Genomic DNA, 19,688 nt, shown 5'->3' on the forward strand with positions numbered 1-19,688 from the left:
GTAACTACACCACTAAAATAAATGTATTGGATTAAAAAGTACAATATTTCCCTAAAGAAATTTAGAGGAGTACAAGTATAAAGTAGCATAAAATGGAAATTCTCAAGTTAAGTGTACGTTTCTCACATAGCTGGATTACCAGTTGGAAAAAGTGGGCAACTGCCCCAAGGATCCAGACCTGTAGGGGCCATGCAAGCTCCAGGTTCATTGCAGGTCAACTTGTTTGTGGTCATTTTATTAGCTGCAAATTTGTTTGATAATTTGCTCCACTACAGTACAATATCGACCAAGGTAGGTGCTGCAGACCCAGGCTTGGAAATATAAGAACATGCACTAAACTGAAGCACAATACCCACTGATATAACAGCATTATAGTGGGTCCTGCTTCTTTACTTGATCTTGAGACCTTATGTCAAAATATATTTTTTTCATTATTTTTGCTGACATAGGCCTTTTGGACATGATACATGTTGACATGTTGCAATAGGAGAGGCACACAGGTGTAAAACATATAATGAATGATGGCTGCTGTGAATACTGGCACACTGTCACGACTGATTGAGACACTTAACCTGAGGAATCGTTAATGTTATTAGTTACACCTGTGCGTTTCCTTAAATGTAGCATATTCCTAAATTAGTTTGCGTTTCATAGAGACATTTCTTTTATAAAATTACCAACCAATAATCAACTACCAAACCGCTGACTTGGAGCCATGTACATCTTAATCCTGGAATAGTTCACAGAGAGAAGGAATGGGTGGATAAATAGGGGCCCAGCAAATTTTTGCCCTGGAGCCCCAAAGCAAGTTAATTATGGGCATAAATAATACCTCAAAATTGTACTACAGTATTTCAGTAGTCAGAAACGTTTCTTCTCACCACTGCACATGGACCAATATAAGTTACAGCAGGTCCTACATACAAAACATGTGTTGTATTGACTCTATAGAAAGGAATAATCATGCAAGACAACATACATAAATCATAATATTTAACATATTGTATGCAAGATACGAAACAAGGCTAATACTAATAACTAAATGTGTAATAATATTAACAATAACAATAACAAAATAATAATAATAATCATAGGCCTACTATATTACAAGTATAAGGTATAATCTTTCATGTTTATACAATAGTGTATTGTTATCCTCTCCCCACCCCTGAGTCACTTCCCTCCTGTTAATCCTTCAGCAGCAGCAGCAGCGCAGTCAGGGAGCAGCGACTGAGGCCAACAAAGCAATATTTGGAAATCAATTGGATAGATTTTAACCCAATCGCTAGGTAAGCATGTTATATTTACAAGCAACGTTGAGATTCACTACATTGTCAGTATGTTTTATTGTCAATAATATCGTTATACATTTTGTTAACCTACATTTTCATCCGATATTCTGCTGACGCTAGCCAGCTAGCTAGCTAACGGACTGATAAAGTCGCTTTGACTTCCGTTATGCTAAGCTAAGCTTGGGTAGCTCGCTAGCTAGCTGTACCGGTTTGTGACTCAAAGGAAAAGCGAGGTTTGACTGAGTCGTTGGAACCACAAACACTGCCGTGACATTAGATACATTTTATCATAAATATCGCACATGTATCCCGCACCGTTAATAATATCATAAAGGTGTTAACGTAGCGCACTAGCCACTTATCCGGCTAACGCTAGCTGGTTAGCTACAGCAGCTAGCACGTCTTTTGTAAACAGAACCTCCTAGCTAACTGAAATCTAGGTCAGCCTGCACTACAATGATTCACAATTATATATTGGTGCCAGCGAGCAGCAACACGTTACATCTTAGGTTAATTAACGCAATGCTTTAATGGTGATGTAGGACAAACGTATAACGTAGAAATGTATCAATCTGAATCCTGGGGTGGGTCAGAAATACTGGAGCGGAAATGTATCATCATGGAAGCGAGTTCCTAAATCAACATAGGTGACATGAGCTCCCAACTTTGTATGCTGTCCACGTGTCCTCCATTGAATAAAACCTACGGTATAGCTGACTGACTGGCTATAAACAGCCGTGATGTTGCCACAGAAAGCTAAATAGTTAGCCTCGAGTGTTGGTTTCAGACGGGCGTTGTGTCAAAACAGCTGAAGGTTAGTGGCTGCTCATCGATTCTCACATGCGTAGAGGTAGACATTGCACAATGCTTGAATGCAATAAAATTGACCTCCCTGTTTTGTTTTTTTTGTTTACATAAAATGTTGTAACATTGGTTGTTTTCTGTCCCCTGTCTGCAGCTATGGCAGCAATCAGGAAAAAGCTGGTCATAGTGGGAGATGGAGCCTGTGGGAAGACCTGTCTGCTCATTGTGTTCAGTAAGGACCAGTTTCCAGAGGTCTATGTGCCCACAGTGTTTGAGAACTACGTTGCTGACATTGAAGTTGATAGCAAACAGGTACGAATCATTTTTTAAATCACACAAATGAATCTGCTCGATCTGACATAACTCTTACTTAATCAACATTGCATTTTATTTTGTGTGAAACGTATGCACTATGTGGCAGTCCATGATATGGACACTAACTTTTTATTCAATTAAGGGATTGTTTTTTAAACGCAGTGCATACGTTTTACATTCAGAATTTCTACCAACAATTCCACAATGTAATGCGGCTGATTCTATGATGCAAAGATTATATTCCGCCTGCAAAATGACAATGATTCAGTAAGTTACTGACTGACTTCCTGACTCCAGTCTTTGCACGATAGTTAGGATACAAAAGTTAGAATAAAGGCAGAGACCAAAGAACATTAATATTAAAGCATAACCCTTACTATATATCCTATGTTTTCTACCACAATAGTCAGCGGTAAATTGAGATTGAGATTTTGAACATTGGTTTGCATGCACTCATTAAGTCTGTATTACGTCAAACCTTCCGACCTGTAGCATAGTGAATATGGTTTGGCTTCATGTGGTTGATAACTTGTTAACTCTCATGGCAGGTCGAGTTAGCACTCTGGGATACAGCAGGTCAAGAAGACTACGACAGACTGCGCCCGCTCTCCTATCCAGACACTGATGTCATTCTCATGTGCTTCTCCATCGACAGCCCTGACAGTCTCGGTAAGTTGAAACATAGATCTGGCGATGTACATTTTTCTCTTTTACATGTAAATGCCAGCAAAGGGTTTGCAAAAGAATTATTTAGAGAGTAAACACAGTTCAGATGTAGTTTCAATTAACTGATATTATTACTATATTTAGGAGGGAAGTACACAAACCAGTCTGAGTTTTAAAAATAGCTTGAATAATGTCATGTTAAGAAGTAGCCACAAAAAATAGTTAAGCAGGCAAATTTTTGGACTTGGGGGAAGCATATTATCACACTTCTCCTGTATCACACCATGTGCCAGTTTTTTGCTCACCACTGTACATCACAACTGAACATACACACAAACGCACTCATCAAGACATTTATTGCATTAAGAAGTTTGTGAGTAACCTGTGCAACACACTTCACCCTCATCTCGCCTACATGCACCATGTAGCTGTGTCTGTGTTCTAACTGATGGTGTCTTTTGTCCCTTCATTTAGAGAACATCCCTGAGAAGTGGACTCCTGAGGTGAAACACTTCTGCCCTAATGTTCCCATTATACTGGTGGGAAATAAAAAGGACCTGCGTAACGATGAGCACACCCGGAGGGAGCTTGCCAAAATGAAGCAGGTAAAAAAAAAAATGTAACCGTACACATCTTCTACTCACGTCTTCTAGTGTTAAATGCCTATTTTCCTAAAACTTCTCCTGACCTTTGCTTAAGGAACCTGTGAAACCAGAGGATGGACGGGACATGGCTAACAGGATCAGTGCCTTTGGATACATGGAGTGCTCTGCAAAAACAAAGGATGGTGTGAGGGAAGTGTTTGAGATGGCCACCAGGGCTGCACTACAGGCCAGGCGAGGAAAGAAGAGCAATAAATGTGTCCTACTGTAAGCGGGGGCACATGGACTGCTTCCTACAGGGGGAAAAGAAGGAGCATTAGGTCAAACCTACCCCAAAACACACCCACACAAAAGACTGTTCTCCCCAGTTTTTACTAAAGGTGTAATGCTTTTACTTTTTTTGTCTTAAGCAAAAGTAGTCAGGTTCTGTCAGTATTCAATTTTGAGGTTATGGAAAATATTTTTTGTACTTTAACGAGTAAATTTGCCATAATGAAACCTCCTTTATCAACATGTACTATGTAATCGAAGAGGTCAGCCAGGGGACCTGCTGTGTCATACCTGCCAACTACAGTTAAGTGCTTAAGCCCTGCCTGCTGATCTGAGGAATGTTTCCACAGCCAACTAGGGTGAAGTACCTGTACACTGTGACCCTTAGTCCTTTTAATTATTTCAACAAACCGATGTGCACATGAAGTCGAATTTGTTTGTGTGCTCCATATTCAAATCCTATGTGCATTATGATCACGTGCACAATATGAGACTGGAAACTCATTTTGTTAAAACGCAAATGGAAACTTAGTGTTTTGTGTAATAAATTACTTTGTAAGAATCTTGATAATTTGAATCAGTTACTTGATAAACATTAAATGACACTTATCCCAGTGAGTTATTATAGTCCCGCTCGGATATAGAATTACATTGGCCTTTTGTATAGTCGAAGTCACTACACGTGCATTTCAGAGTTGGGGTCAGGGTCAGCCACAGTGCAACTCTGGTTCTGCCCCCTCTTAGTCAGTTAGTTATAGTCAATTAGTCAACTAATCGGTTTATCTTATGGGCCATTCACAAAAAAAGAAATCGGCGATTTTCCGCAGGGTGGTGCGGTGGGGGGAATGTCAATGAAACGGCCCATTTGTGTGACCGCTTGTTCTTAAAGCGTCCAACAAAGCACAAGTAGACTATATATTTCACGATTACTGTTAAACGTCGGATCATTTAAAGATCTTGTTTCTGACCGACCACACTTGAAGGCAGCTTTATTTCACAGGAGAGAAAGAAAAGAGACGAGCGAGACATGGCAAGTGCTTTTGTTGTTGCAGGAAACATTGAGGTATTACACAAACTCCTGGGCAGTTCAGTGCTTGTTTTCGTTTTATACCCCTTAATAGTGTTTTAAAACACAAGTCTGATCGCCGGTTACATGATTAGCCACCGCAGCGTGATGAGGGTTTGTGTTTCTCTTGAAGTTGAGTCCATCTTAACTTTTTGCCGCTGGCCCGCTGCGTTTGAGCTGCAAACCCCGCCGCAGCCTAAACATGCTGCCCCCACTCAAAATGAAAGGATAGACTTGCGTTTTTGCCGGACTGTCGACGCAGGCAGTCTGAACACGGCCTTGGTAGACTAAGATTTCTTTAGTCGATTATTCATGTTTTTTGCTGAATTAAATATTTCCAAGAAATGTATGAGCACATCTCAGGTAAAAAAGATTTTAAGTTAAGCTATTGTGGAAAAACTCAGTTTTACTGATCTGTCGTCAACAGAGTAGATCATTTGATTTAATCAATGTTTCTTTAATCGAGGACAGCCCTTGCAAGCTCAAGGGCAAATGGCAGAGATGTTGGGCTTTGTAGATTATTACAAGCCGATATTTGATTATCTCATCATACAGCCTGACAGATACAGGATTTTTGAGGGCAATATTACTATTTGAAAGTTCAAAAATCTTTTTAATCTACAATTGACATAACTGACTTAAATTGTGTGATAAAAAAATGTACCTGTGACAATCGAATACCATTCAGGCTCAACTTGCCGGTGCCTGTAATTACGGGCCATCTTGAAGTGCACCCCCCATTAAACATAAGTGCTTTATTTAACATACATGCATACAAACAATACAATAAAATTGCAGATTCTGTTCTTTGGTATTTTACAAAGATTGGTCTTTTAGTCTAAACAAAGCAATGACATTCATCATTTTCCAAAAGAAAAAGAAAATTAAAAATGTTTACACATCACTTCAAGTCACTCAGTTTGTAATTCATGAAGAAATCCCTGATGATATGAGAAATGTTAAATTTTGAAAATGCAACAAGTGTTGCAGATAATGAGAAAATATGATATATCAAAATGACTTGTGTTTTACATTAGGAACACACTCGCCAGTTTATATTAGGCACACCTAGCTAAAACTAATGCAGTCTAATAAACACCCCTGCAATAAATCCTGCCCCATGAAGGGTAAAACGTTAGTTTTTGTTCAAACAAATATTTCCACCCAATGTACATCGATGAGTGCAGACCTTATAAGTACCTCTCAGTGCAATTCAACAGCACCTCAAACGACAGCCATCTAAAATGACCGTAAAGTTAAATCAACAACTCACTAAAACAATGAACAAAAACTGAACATTATAACCTTCATGAAGGTAGAATTTACTGTAGGGCAGTTGTATTAGACTGCTTTAGCTAGGTGTACCTAATAAACTGGCAAATAAGTAAGTTTTGTGGAGGGAGGAACAACTCTTTGACGAATTACATTTATAGTCAAAATGAAACTACAGTAATCTTATGTTGCTCATTGCAAGCAACAGAATATCAAGATGATGGAGTGAGGGTTTTCATGTGTGGATAGACTTTTGAAAGGCCACATCTGATAACATTTGCGGTCTGAAAGCAACGACACCAGCAGTGGTTGACGTGGGATTTCTTTTGAATCATAAACATATCTCCAGGGTGATAAAATGATGCCCACTGTAACTAAAAAAATATTATGTTCAAGCCCCTTGAATCCCCCCTTATCACCATAGAATGTCCGTTTTACCCGAATAACGCAAGTCTTATGTGGCTTGTAACCCTGCTGTGGAAAAAAAAAACAGCTGCACAACACAGTCTTGTTCCTCTGATGAATAGCTACAGCCGGGCATCAGCAATTGTTGTGAAAATCATCAGTTTATTTGTCATTCGTTCTTCTTGGCCGGAAGTCCTGAGCGGGCGAGAAACACCGGAAGCAGAGCTAGAGCTCCCAGAGCAGCAGCCACTAATGGTCGGTAAAAAAGCCAACCTGCTCCGATGGTGAGAAGGGACAGAGAGCAGGAGACACACAGGGCGAAGATCTTCAGCCCCACGGACACGAGCTCCCTGAGAATAGGAACCCAATCCACTGTAGGCATACAACAAGGAGTATTATGAACGAAAAATGCAGGGACAGAAATCAATGTATGATGTGGATGTAGAGCGGCGAGTGTTTGTTTTACCCAGTGTGTAGATGATGCGCATGGTCAGCTGAATACTAAGGCACATGAGGGCCCAGCCAGCAGCCCTGAGTGCCCATGTCTTCATACTGTTGTACTGGAGTTCTTTCGCAAAAACCTCCTACAGGAAACAAAACAACTGAATCAACTACCAGAACCAAAAGACCAAGTGGAAAATGTGTTAATTAGACACATATGTGTATGAATATTATAACACACTTCTTTTTTTCCGCCGAAAACTATTTCAATTTAGTTGACAAAAACCAACTGCAGTGTCCAAGAAATGAAATAAAATCCACACTGACCTCTGCAGAGAGCTCCTCCAGGTACAGGATCTCCAGAGTGTCTCCTGACTTGGTTTTAAAAGGCATCAGCTGCTCCCCTCTCTGCATGGCCACAATACTGACCTGAAAAACCGTTATCGCAATCAACACCCTTTACCGGTTTTATGTTAACTGACACCAATATAAACTTGTGCAGTTGGATATCATGATATCATTTTATAGACCGAAAATAATCAGCAGATGAACTGATTGTGAGAATAATTGGTTTTTGAAGCCATAGTTTCAACATTTAAAAAAAATTAGTACCATCGATAAAAATAGGGCTGCAACTAATGCTTTTTTTTTTTATTGTTGATTAAACTGTTGAATATTTTTTGATTAATCATTTGGTCATGTTTAGTTATGTGTGTCAGAAAAGCTCCCAGAGCCTAAAAGAGACATCTCATATTGTTTTGTCCAATCGTCCAAATCCCAAACATTCAATTTACAATGCTATAAAACAGCAAAATGCAACAAACCTTTTAATTTGAGGCGCTAGGACCAGTGAACGTTTTTTTTTTTTAATTACTTAAACGATTAATTTATTATCCAAATGAATGCTGCTTCACTTTGTGTTGATCAACTGGTGCACCAGACGAATCGTTTCAGCACTAGTTTGAACAGTTTAGTTCATTTAAATCAAAGATTTCGATGCATGGGATAACTACCAAGAAAATGCATGCAGAAAATACTTAAAAGGCAATGATTCAGTGATATCATGTCATCATGAGTTTGTCAATCAATATCTGGTCATGTGCAGCACTCACAGTTTGAGCCGGGCCGAGGTTAGACGTCTCGCCGCTCAGTCCAGCGAAGGAGAATCTCACGCGCACATCCCCAACCTGATGAAAATAAAAACTCAACTCAATAACGGCACCAATGTAGAATACATAACCCATCAGAGCAGTTTAGGTATCTAGAAGTTCCCATCATGATGCTCACCTCTGGCCTGCGTGGGTTTTGAGTGTGATAGAAATAATCGTCATCGATGCTGAGAAAAGGGTCGAATGAAAAATCCCTGAGACGCAGCGTCTGGAAATTATTTATCTGCTCCACCAGGCCTGAGGATTACCAAGCGATCAGTTGATTAATTATGATTAAAATCGAAAACAGTGTGACACACACAATACAGTATCTGTGTAATTTCTGTATGTAGTGTCTTTATGTCAGTAAAGATACCTTTAGACAGACTGAAAGGTCCAACTCCGACTTCAGGAGCCACGACTGTCACACTCTCAACCGCCATGGCACTAAGATTTCAATATTAAATTGAAAGATTAACTGCACACAAAACACACAAAATGTTATTTCTAATGCCACAGAATAGAACAGAATAACGAGTACCTTGGGTTCTGGTGTCCCATTTCCAAGTCAAAATGACGACTGTTGACCAGCTCTGATTTCCACTCAGTGTCTAAAAAAAAGGAATTGCATTGCTTCAATTCACATCACACATCTAAACAATTCACACAGCTTCAACCAGGGTCAAGCACACCATGTCGTTACCAAATACTGACAGAAACAACTCACTGTAGGTGTACGTCGTCTCAGTTTTGGTCTCACCGTCCTCTTGGTAGTCCCTGAAATTAGTCATACAGTAACAAACTCACTTTGAGCGAATAATGCTCTGTATTCCAGCCAACGTTTTACACACCTGACCCCGCCCTCAATGTTGACATATGTATGCAGACAGCAGACTCACTTGCTCTCCCGGTACTCCACCCACTGATACATTTCCACCTGCCTCTTCAGCTTCACTGCCTGCACCACCACTCTGTAATTTGGGTCATGGAGGGGCTACACAGACACACAGGTGCAGATGATTAGTCACCTCAAGTACAATTTACTTCAGAGTATTGCTTTAACTATGCAACGTAGCATTGTTTTCTGGTAGCATGCCACTTAAAATGGTCAAATAAGCAAGAGAATAAAACAAACATGGTCAGAAATGTCTGGAAACTACATCCTGTTTTACCCCCTAACCTGTACTAAGCGTGTTACAAGAATATATATATATATATATATATATATATATATATATATATATATCTCAGTATTACTTGATATGAAAGAGAAAATACAGAACTTACTGTGTTTAAAACACACTGATAACAATATAGTGTTTTTATAGTGTACGGTTTTCTTTTTACTAAAACAAACATTTTAGATAAGGATCTCTTAAATGTGGTTGTTAAAGAATTGTACATATAAAAAGGCTTTTTAAATAAAATGCAATTTCTTCATGCAATTGCAACACAAGTTTTGATATTAAAAAATAATATATACTGTATTTCCAAATAGGAGCGTGTCCACTCTGATGTCTGTTCCCTTTCCTGTCCCCTCCCCTGTTTTGTGTGTTATTGTATTGATCTCTTTTCTCTACAGAAACTTGGATCAACATATATAGATTTATTTAAAGCGTTACTCTCGCCAAAATGCAACCTAGGGTCTTTTTGTGAACGCACCTGAGTCAAACTTTCGTTTAAAAGCAAAATTAGGACGGAAATGCCACTTTTAAGATTTACCGTATTCTCGTTTTGGTCAAATGGCCTTTTGAATGGGAGTGCTAGGTGCACTACTATGATAGCATCAAAATCACTATTTTTAAAACCCTAAGAAGGCTCGACACAACATGAGACTTTGCTTGAAGTATGACCAGGGACTCTACACGTGAACACCAGCTTCGAGAACATTGTTTGTCTACACAGAGTTTACTAAAAAGATTTTTTGAACGACTCACTTTAGCAGTTGTTTATGCTATCCACCATCTTGCCAGTCTAAAAGTGTCGATCTCCAAATGCGAATGAACGGACTCCATAGGAGGAAATGTTATTCTTATATGAGGCTCCTTTTTCAATTACAAGGTCAATATTGTTTTTCACTAACAACAAAACAACTAATTATCCGTGCATTTATATGAAACTAAGTTTTAGGCTTTTTGACTGGCAAAATGGACAGTGACCGGAAAAAACAACAGCTACAGTGAGTTGTTAAAACCGTTCTTTTTGTGTGTACACAAACAATGTTCTCAAAGCTGGAGTTCATGTGTAGAGCCCCTGGTGATACTTCAAGCAAAGTTTCATGGTTGTGTCGAGCCTTCTTAGGGTTTTAAAAATAGTGATTTTGATGCTATCATAGTGGTGCACCTAGCACTCCCATTCAAAAGGCCATTTGACCCAAAACGAGAATACGGTAAATCTTAAAAGTAGCATTACGGTCCTAATTATGCTTTTAAACGAAAGTTTGACTCGGGTAGATTCACAAAAAGACAGGCAAAAGGAAGAATAACAACATTCCACTATACACATGACAAAACATGGCGATGTTTAAAGATAAATAAATTACAGATTTTAGTTTAAGAGTAGAAAATAAAAACAAATGGCATTAATTCATGGAAGATACAGGATACACTCAGGAAATTGTAGAGGGATCAGATGTACATAAATAATAAACTTGAGTATACACAAAGTGCTGAGTCTGATCCCAGTTGTTCGGTGAATTCATTATTGATGTGTGATTGGAGAGAATAGTTTGACACAACAGAGAGTAGTCTACCTGTGAGGTGCGCAGCCGTGCAGACAGATGAACTAAACGGTAGTTGTTCTGCAGGTCGAGGCTAGAGAACGGCCCCAACGACACAACCTGAGAAAGACCCTCATCCAGGGAAGATGCTGTTCGCAGAGCCCGTCCCTAAGAACAGAAACAGTTTACAGACAGCATGCACTGTTAACCCTTAGTTTGCTGTTACATTAACATGCAACATTACACAACAATTTTACTTTGACTGTAATAGTTTGCATTGTGGCTTTGATGTGATATACACGACCGTTTTCCACTGTGTGCGTGTTACTTACTTCATTGGTAAAAAGAACATAGATTGAGAGGAAAAACAGTCCGACACCAACAACTGTTCCTCCTGCAGTTTCCCCTAACCGTTCCAGGAATCCAGGGTTGGACTTAACAGATACACGCTTGTGTTGGTTTGGGTCTAAAAACTGAGACAAACATGCAAGAACAACTAAGGTTCAATGCCAACAACAATCACAGCTGAATATCCAGAAGAAACATGGATGACATTATTGACTTTGAGTGGAACACTTAAGGAAATACACTTTTATTATAAGTTGTAGGTTTATATTTGCCCCTTTTGTAATTTATTGTATTTAAAGGAACACACCGACTTATTGGGAATTTAGCTTATTCACTGTAACCCCCAGTGTAAGACAAGTCGATACATACCCTTCTCATCTCCGTGCGTGCTGTAACCCTGTCGGACGGCTCCAGCATTAGCTTAGCCTAGCACAGATCCTGCAGGTAACTGGTTCCAACTAGCCTACTGCTCCGAATTGTGACAAAAGTGACAAAATAACGCCAACATGTTCCTATTTACATGTTGCGATTTGAAGAGTTACAGCGTGTACAAAAAACAACGTTAACATGAGACACAGCCATCTTCTAACCGTAAACAAACTGGGAACTATATTCTCAGACAGGCTTGCAGCGAGCATATCACTTCGCCCAAATACTATATTCTTCCGCCTGAGAATATAGTTCCCGGTTTGTTTACAGTTAGAAGACGGCTGTGTCTCATGTTACGTTGTTTTTTGCACACGCTGTGACTCTATAAATCATAACATGTAAATAGGAACATGTTGGAGTTATTTTGTCACTTATTCAGAGCAGTAGGATTGCTGGAACCATTCACCTGCATGTTCTGTGCTGGCCGGATGCTGCTGGAGCCGTCGGACAGCATTACAGCACGCACGGAGATGAGAAGGGTATGTATCGACTTGTCTAACTCTGGGGGTTACGGTGGATAAGCTAAATTCCCAATAAGTCGGCGTGTTCCTTTAAACAGGGACAATTCACAAGTTAACATTAACCTTTTATAAGAACAAGGAGAGATGCATTGTACCAAGTTGTAGCACAAATTCTATTTTCTGCCCGTAGTCCCTGGGCAGGTCAGTCAAACAATAAATATTCAACGCAACTGAAATACAAAACATCAGAATATACAATTTTACAACCACAATCACGCCTTATTTACAATAAAAACTATCAGGGTCTCAATCGTTCCCACTTCCTAAAACCAGTCCCCCATCCCCCGCCCCCCCAACAAAGCTATGCAATCAAAACTCTTACCACACACACACACACACACACACACACACACACACACACACACACACACACACACACACACACACACACACACACACACACACACACACACACACACACACACACACACACACACACACACACACACACACACACAGTTCAAGTTTGTTTCACTATCTCTGTGGGGACCTGTCATCAAAATCAGAATCAGAAAGGGTTTTATTATTTTATTATTGTTTTCTGGTAGCATGCCACTTAAAATGGTCAAATAAGCAAGAGAATAAAACAAACATGGTCAGAAATGTCTGGAAACTACATCCTGTTTTACCCCCTAACCTGTACTAAGCGTGTTGCAAGAAAATATATATATATATATATATATATATATATATATATATCAGTATTACTTGATATGAAAGAGAAAATACAGAACTTACTGTGTTTAAAACACACTGATAACAATATAGTGTTTTTATAGTGTACAGTTTTCTTTTTACTAAAACAAACATTTTAGATAAGGATCTCTTAAATGTGGTTGTTAAAGAATTGTACATATAAAAAGGCTTTTTAAATAAAATGCAATTTCTTCATGCAATTGCAACACAAGTTTTGATATTAAAAAATAATATATACTGTATTTCCAAATAGGAGCGTGTCCACTCTGATGTCTGATATACACAAGTTCCCTTTCCTGTCCCCTCCCCTGTTTTGTGTGTTATTGTATTGATCTCTTTTCTCTACAGAAACTTGGATCAACATATATAGATTTATTTAAAGCGTAACTCTCGCCAAAATGCAACTTAGGGTCTTTTTGTGAACGCACCTGAGTCAAACTTTTGTTTAAAAGCATAATTAGGAAGGAAATGCCACTTTTAAGATTTACCGTATTTACCGTACAGAAAGGGTTTTATTGCCAAGTACGTTTTTTAACACATACAAGGAATTTGTTTTGGTGTTGTTGGTGCACATCACACATTCTCTAAATGGAATATTAAACAATATAACTATAGGTATAAGTAATGTACACAGTATGTATTAAATTAAAAATAGAAAAAAAAATGTAAAAAAAATTACAAAATAAAATAGAATAAATAAATAAAGAGCAAAGAGCATTACATAATGCATTCCCTAGCCCCTTACCCTAACCTTAACCATCACAACTGAATGCCTAACCTTAACCCTAACCCTAATCCTAAAACCAAGTCTTAACCCTCAAACAGCCCTTTAAAGTCGTGGAGACCAGCATTTTGGTCCCCACAAGGCTGTGCAGACCCCACAAGGATACTGTATTCTCCAGTTTTTGGACCTCACGAATATAGTAAAACAGGTACACACACACACACACACACACACACACACACACACACACACACACACACACACACACACACACACACACACACACACACACACACACACACACTTCATAAATGTGTACAATTTTGTTGTGACAGTTTTGCTATTGGGAATACTGCACTCTCCTCTAGTGGCTGACCGAGTGGCTCTTGTTTTTTCTGAGTTGAGCGTAATGCATTTTTAGAGGAGCAGCAGCAGCATTATGGATGACCTCCACTAAAGCAACAAGTGACAGTCATAGCCCCTGACGGAAACACCAACGTATGTCATGAACTTCAAATAACTATATTAAAACTGTCAAGAGTATTTCTTTTCTCACCTGACACAATAATGGCTCAATCAGTGTGGGTGGTAGAGTCAAACCAAACTGGCTGCACCAATTCAAACTTTTAAGATCATTTTGATTTATTTTGTTTATATAATCCCATATTTTGCTATTGTAGGCTAACTTTAACTTAAAACTCTTCTACTATAAACAACGAGGCCAGCTTCTTTATTTATGCGCATTTGAGACAGATTCATTTTATCAAATGTATTACAACCAGGCTGGTGAAGGTACCAGGACACGCTTAGTTAACCACTGTGTGTCCCATGTCACAGAGCTAAGGCTTGAACAACTGACACACCTCTCTTTTGTTCTGTGCTTATTTTACTTCTCAACTAATAGAAAATGGTCCAGTAAAGCCTTTCCAAGTACTCAAGACATTCAACTATCCGACGTTACGTCCCTATTAAGGTTATCTAGCGTGTTTTTGTTTGAATCATAAAGATAACTGAAACTGAAAATGCGGTAACGTTAGTAAGACAGGAAACGTTAACGTTGCAGTGACGCTAATTGCAGGAACAGTGTTTATCACGTAAAACCAAAGCACTTTAACGGAACCACTTACTGTCTGTGCTGAAGACATTTCACTGACTTGTTCAACTCTGCAGTCAAACAGTAATTAAAGTTCAAGTTGGAGATGCAGCGGCTGGAAGATATCAACACAGTACCTGACAAAGTGCTTTCATTTACACCCGGCGTAGACCGGAAGCAAATTTGCGTTTCCTAGGATGGCGAAGGCATGTCCCGCCCTACTTTACCTTACTCTGCCTCTGATTGGCTAACCCTGGTATTCTATGGCCCTTACCAATCTCATTACAATCCAAACAAGGAAGGTAATGAGTATTAGCCAATCAGAAGCAGATTAGGGTGAGTCATGTCCATATATATATATATATATATATATATATATATATATATATATATATATATATATATATATATTTTCACCATCCTAGGAAACGCAAATTTGCAGACCACGGCTTGCCCAGAGTCTGCGCACCGCAAAATATCAGAAGTATTTTCCACCCGAGTGCCCCGGCGTATTTAACAAGCGCATCCAAGACGTCTTCTTCTCAAGGCATTATGGGTAACTTAACTTTTGTAGCCGCTCATCGTCAGCTTTTCTGCAGCCAGCAATCCCACTGCAATTTCATTCTCTAGTTTGATGTTATGTAATGTTGAAATGATGCTGTTTTTGTCGTTGTTGTTGAGAATTAATGTATTTTTGTATTCAGAATTTAGACTCTGTTGGAAAGGGAAACAAACATATATTACAACTGATTTTCTGGGTGCATGTTGCTCACATTAAGAGTGTACAAAGTTACAATTACTTACAAACTTGTGTTCATATTTTTTATACCCAGTTATAAGTTACTAAGTAAAATTTTGAGGTACTTGTACTTTGTAATTTCTTTTAACATTTTTAACATTTAAAAAAAAAATTATAATTAAAAATACAATACAATACATACACGTTGTGAAATATTTAATCAGTTGGGGCTCCTTGTCCCATGTCAAATGTCTGGGAGTTGTAAGCAGACACATTTCCCCTCTAAACTTCTCACATAGTTTCATTTAAATAACTGTCTGAGGCCCAAAGAGATAAAAAAATACCCAATATTTCACCAAAGAAGCAAATATTAGAGAAAGTCCCAAAAAATAAACACATACTTTATTTTTTATTCTTTCATCTCCCAACGACTTTTCAGATGTATCTTCTGACCCCTATGTTGGGAGCCACTGGATTAAACTACCTAACAGTATATAAAGTAGTTTCAACTCCACCTCGAGCAGTTACAACAGTAAAACATTACTTACACATTGATGCATAAGTATTAACAATCTAATAATGTAATACATAATGAATATCAGTCGCAGGGGACATTTCACTGCGGAATGAGTACTTCTAATTTGATGGTACATTTTGTTGATAATACTAATGTACTTTTACTTAAGTAGAATGACGGATCTGAAAACTTTGTCCCCTGATAACACCATCTTCATTTAATACCTCAGTTTGCAGTGACTTGGATATCCCACATCTTATAGCACACACACACACACACACACACACACACACACACACACACACACACACACAGCATAGATGTGCCAGTCTTAAGAGGATTATTGCAAAGGGGAACACAAAGCAATTACTGTCACTTATCATAATCATATCTGTATACACACATGCACACAGACACATTCACAGTACTGCAACAGGCTACACAAAAGCGCAACAGCAGTGAGAAATAAGCGGATAGACTGTCATAATGGAGGAATATGATATTATTGTGCTTGGAACTGGACTTAAGGTGAGAACACTTTTGTAAAATACATAGTCTACTGTATAATGCACATGAGGAAAATTACAAGCATCATTGTTAAGCATTATTTTTTACTGAGAAACTAAAGATATACTGAATGACCTTTTCTTTCATCTGTTACCTAAACTAGTTTTACTCTTTAATAATGTATATGATATGTGGTAGTTAAATTTGATCATTAGTAAAATGGTCATGCTTTTATTGGTCATTCACATGCAGACTTTCTGAGCCCCTGTTGGCTGTTAAATGGATTTACAACAATTAAATGACGTCATTATGCTAGTCTGATCTACAGATCCCACTAACTAACAGCTCCACTGTTTCTCTCAGGAATGTATCCTTTCTGGTTTAATGTCTCAAAGTGGGAAAAAGGTTCTTCACATTGACAAGAATCCTCACTCTGGAGGAGAGAGTGCATCCATTTCTCCCCTTGAGGAGGTGTGTTCACACAAACAACATCCAACATGCATACCCTCCGTTAGACAAAGCTGCTGCTTCATCGCTCATTTGTGGTGTTATTTAATATTTTTCTACATTTACAGCTGTACAAGAACTTTAAGGTTCCAGGTTCTGCCAAGTCTATAGGCCATGGAAAAGAGTGGAACATCGACCTTATACCTAAATTTTTTTTTTCCAATGGTGAGAGTTTAGAGCATCTGAACTTCTGATGTGTGCATTATTGTGGTGTAAATGAGTGCACATGAGTGTCATTTTCTGTACCCTCTGCTGTGTCTTTGCATTAGGCGAGCTGGTCAAAATCTTGGTGCACACTGAGGTTACTCGGTATATGGACTTCAAAGTTGTTGAAGGCAGCTATGTATACAAAGCAGGCAAACTGCACAAAGTCCCCTGCACAGAGGAAGAAGCTCATGCTTCAGGTGATGAACCTGAAGAACGTTTAATGCATAATGTTGAATTTATTAACTCTGTTTAAGAAAACATTTCTGTTGCAGATCTGATGGGCATGTTTGACAAGAGAAGGTTCAGGAAGCTGCTGCTTTTTGCTCTGAACTTTGATGTGAGAAAACCTCGGACCTACCAGGACATAGATCCTAACAAAATGACCACGCGGGACCTCTTCTGCCGCTTTGACCTGGGACTAGATGTCATGGAGTTCACAGGTCATGCCATAGCTTTACACAGCAGTGAGGGGTCAGTCACAGGAACTTAAACATAAACCAGATCAATTATGACAGGGAATCCTTTAAGTTAAAACCTGCCTTGTCTCGTTTACTGTCTCCTGGTGACCCTGCAGTTACCTGGACCAGCCGTGTGGGGAAACCATCAGACGGATCAGGCTGTACTCTGAGTCTCTGTCCCGCCACAACACCAGTCCATACCTCTACCCGGTATATGGGCTGCGTGAGCTACCACAGGGATTTGCCAGGTAACAAAATAATTAATCAGATTTCTCCCTGAATATTTTCAGAAAAAGTTCCAATTTGTGTTATTACATTCAGTGAGATCAACATCAAGTAGGAAATATTGTGTGGGATTTTGCATACTGAAACAAATATCTCGATATATATATATATATATATATATATATATATATATATATATATATATATTGATGCCTGAAGATGGTCCTCTAGATGTTTGTAATATTTATTTTTTCACAATCTTGCACCAGTGACAGAGAATACAGTCAATGTTCGGTTCATATTATCCAACCTGCTTCTGTGTGTTTCAGACTGAGTGCAGAGTACGGAGGAACTTTCCTCTTGAACAAAGCAGTGGATGAGGTTGTGATGGACAACGGCAAAGTGAAAGCTGTAAAATCTGAGGGGAAGGCGAGTGTATTCACGTGAGGGAAGGGAAGACAAGTTGGGCTGTTTGGAGAAAATTGTACAATCAGTGATCTTGTCTTTCTGTCTTTTCAACAGCTTTTTTACTGTAAACAGCTCATCTGCGACCCCAGCTACGTTCCTAATCGAGTGAGGAAAGTGGGGCGTGTGATAAGAGTCATCTGTATATTAAATCACCCAGTTAAAAACACCCACGAGGCCAACTCCTGTCAAATCATCATCCCTCAAACGCAAATCAACAGGAAATCTGGTATCTTGTCAAAATCATGTCTTCACGTACATGTGTGTTGCAGTCCACAGATCCTTTTTACATAAATGATTTGGGCTGAGTCTATGAAAACCCCTTCTGTTTTGTCCATGCAGACATTTACATATCCGTAGTGTCCTATGCCCACAATGTGGCCTCAGACGGGATGTACATTGCCACAGTGAGCACGACTGCAGAAACCAGCGACCCAGAGAAAGAAGTTCAGCCAGGCCTGGAGCTTCTCGAGCCCATCATGCAAAAGTTGGTAACACTTTTAAATCTTTGATGTGACTGTTTATTTGTCCTGGCTGTGTCAGTGAAATAACATTTTAAACAACATTTAATTGTTATTTCCTGTCACCACCTCAAATCTAGATTTGTTAAAATCAGCAAAGTGTTGGTTCCCAATGAAGATGGAAAAAAGAGTCAGGTAATAAAGGAGATTTCTCTGCAAAAAAAAATTAAAAGAAGTGAAGTGTAGTGGTTCCAGTGCTGGTGACACATTTCTCCTCTATCTTCACTAGATATTTGTGTCCTGCTCATACAATGCAGTAAACCACTTTGATGCGGACTGTGAGGACATCAGAGACATGTACCGCCGGATCACAGGAACAGAGCTCCGCTTTGGAGGATCAGAGAGACACCAGTCTCTCAACTCGGATGATGACTGAGAAAGACTTTCAACATCAGGACCAAAGAGTTCAAACAGCTGGGAGGCCATAATGCCATTATGAATGATTATATTGCTACACAGCTGTAAAGCAGAGGGTGTTCTGTAGTACGTAGACTGAATTGTGAGTGCACTATGTAAATGCTGGATGTCTAATTTGTTTGCTATAATTATACTAACCTTTTGTGAAACTAAGAAATATTATTACTAAATTAGGACTTTATTTAGTGAAGATAGCTTCATATTCAATATGATTTTAGCTGATTACACAATTCTTGTCAACTTCACCAAATAACTTTTGTCAATGTAAGTAACTCTTAAGCAACTGCACGTATCTAACTGAAGCCAGTTTGATT

General features: G+C 38.9%; 3 protein-coding genes across 4 annotated transcripts; 2 read left to right on the plus strand and 1 right to left on the minus strand.

Annotated features, from left to right (window-relative positions):
- Positions 1-1,170: 1,170 nt before the first annotated feature.
- LOC114553877 (rho-related GTP-binding protein RhoA-B) lies at positions 1,171-4,517 on the plus strand. 2 transcript variants are annotated; one of them, XM_028575310.1, is made up of 5 exons: positions 1,171-1,289; positions 2,251-2,408; positions 2,960-3,080; positions 3,552-3,682; positions 3,777-4,517. In XM_028575310.1, the coding sequence occupies exons 2-5, from the start codon at positions 2,253-2,255 to the stop codon at positions 3,948-3,950; spliced, it is 582 nt and encodes a 193-aa protein (XP_028431111.1). In that variant the 5' UTR covers positions 1,171-1,289; positions 2,251-2,252; the 3' UTR covers positions 3,951-4,517. The 2 variants fall into 2 exon arrangements, with proteins under 2 accessions (XP_028431111.1, XP_028431112.1); XM_028575311.1 differs by lacking the exon at positions 1,171-1,289 and adding an exon at positions 1,873-2,106.
- A 1,238-nt stretch (positions 4,518-5,755) lies between these two features.
- tmem43 (transmembrane protein 43) lies at positions 5,756-15,012 on the minus strand. The gene is made up of 12 exons (XM_028575285.1): positions 14,846-15,012; positions 11,333-11,473; positions 11,034-11,168; positions 9,181-9,275; positions 9,009-9,058; positions 8,823-8,892; positions 8,658-8,728; positions 8,421-8,539; positions 8,246-8,320; positions 7,461-7,562; positions 7,159-7,276; positions 5,756-7,064 (listed from the first exon to the last, which is right to left on the minus strand). The coding sequence occupies exons 1-12, from the start codon at positions 14,861-14,863 to the stop codon at positions 6,862-6,864; spliced, it is 1,197 nt and encodes a 398-aa protein (XP_028431086.1). The 5' UTR covers positions 14,864-15,012; the 3' UTR covers positions 5,756-6,861.
- Positions 15,013-16,553: 1,541 nt separating this feature from the next.
- On the plus strand, positions 16,554-19,494 carry zgc:112334 (rab GDP dissociation inhibitor alpha). The gene is made up of 11 exons (XM_028575284.1): positions 16,554-16,595; positions 16,938-17,045; positions 17,150-17,246; positions 17,351-17,485; positions 17,561-17,759; positions 17,863-17,994; positions 18,301-18,400; positions 18,494-18,665; positions 18,779-18,923; positions 19,038-19,092; positions 19,187-19,494. The coding sequence occupies exons 1-11, from the start codon at positions 16,554-16,556 to the stop codon at positions 19,331-19,333; spliced, it is 1,332 nt and encodes a 443-aa protein (XP_028431085.1). The 3' UTR covers positions 19,334-19,494.
- The last annotated feature ends 194 nt before the right edge of the window (positions 19,495-19,688 follow it).

This window comes from Perca flavescens, chromosome 4 (assembly GCF_004354835.1).
Source record: "Perca flavescens isolate YP-PL-M2 chromosome 4, PFLA_1.0, whole genome shotgun sequence".
Lineage (NCBI taxonomy): Eukaryota > Metazoa > Chordata > Actinopteri > Perciformes > Percidae > Perca > Perca flavescens.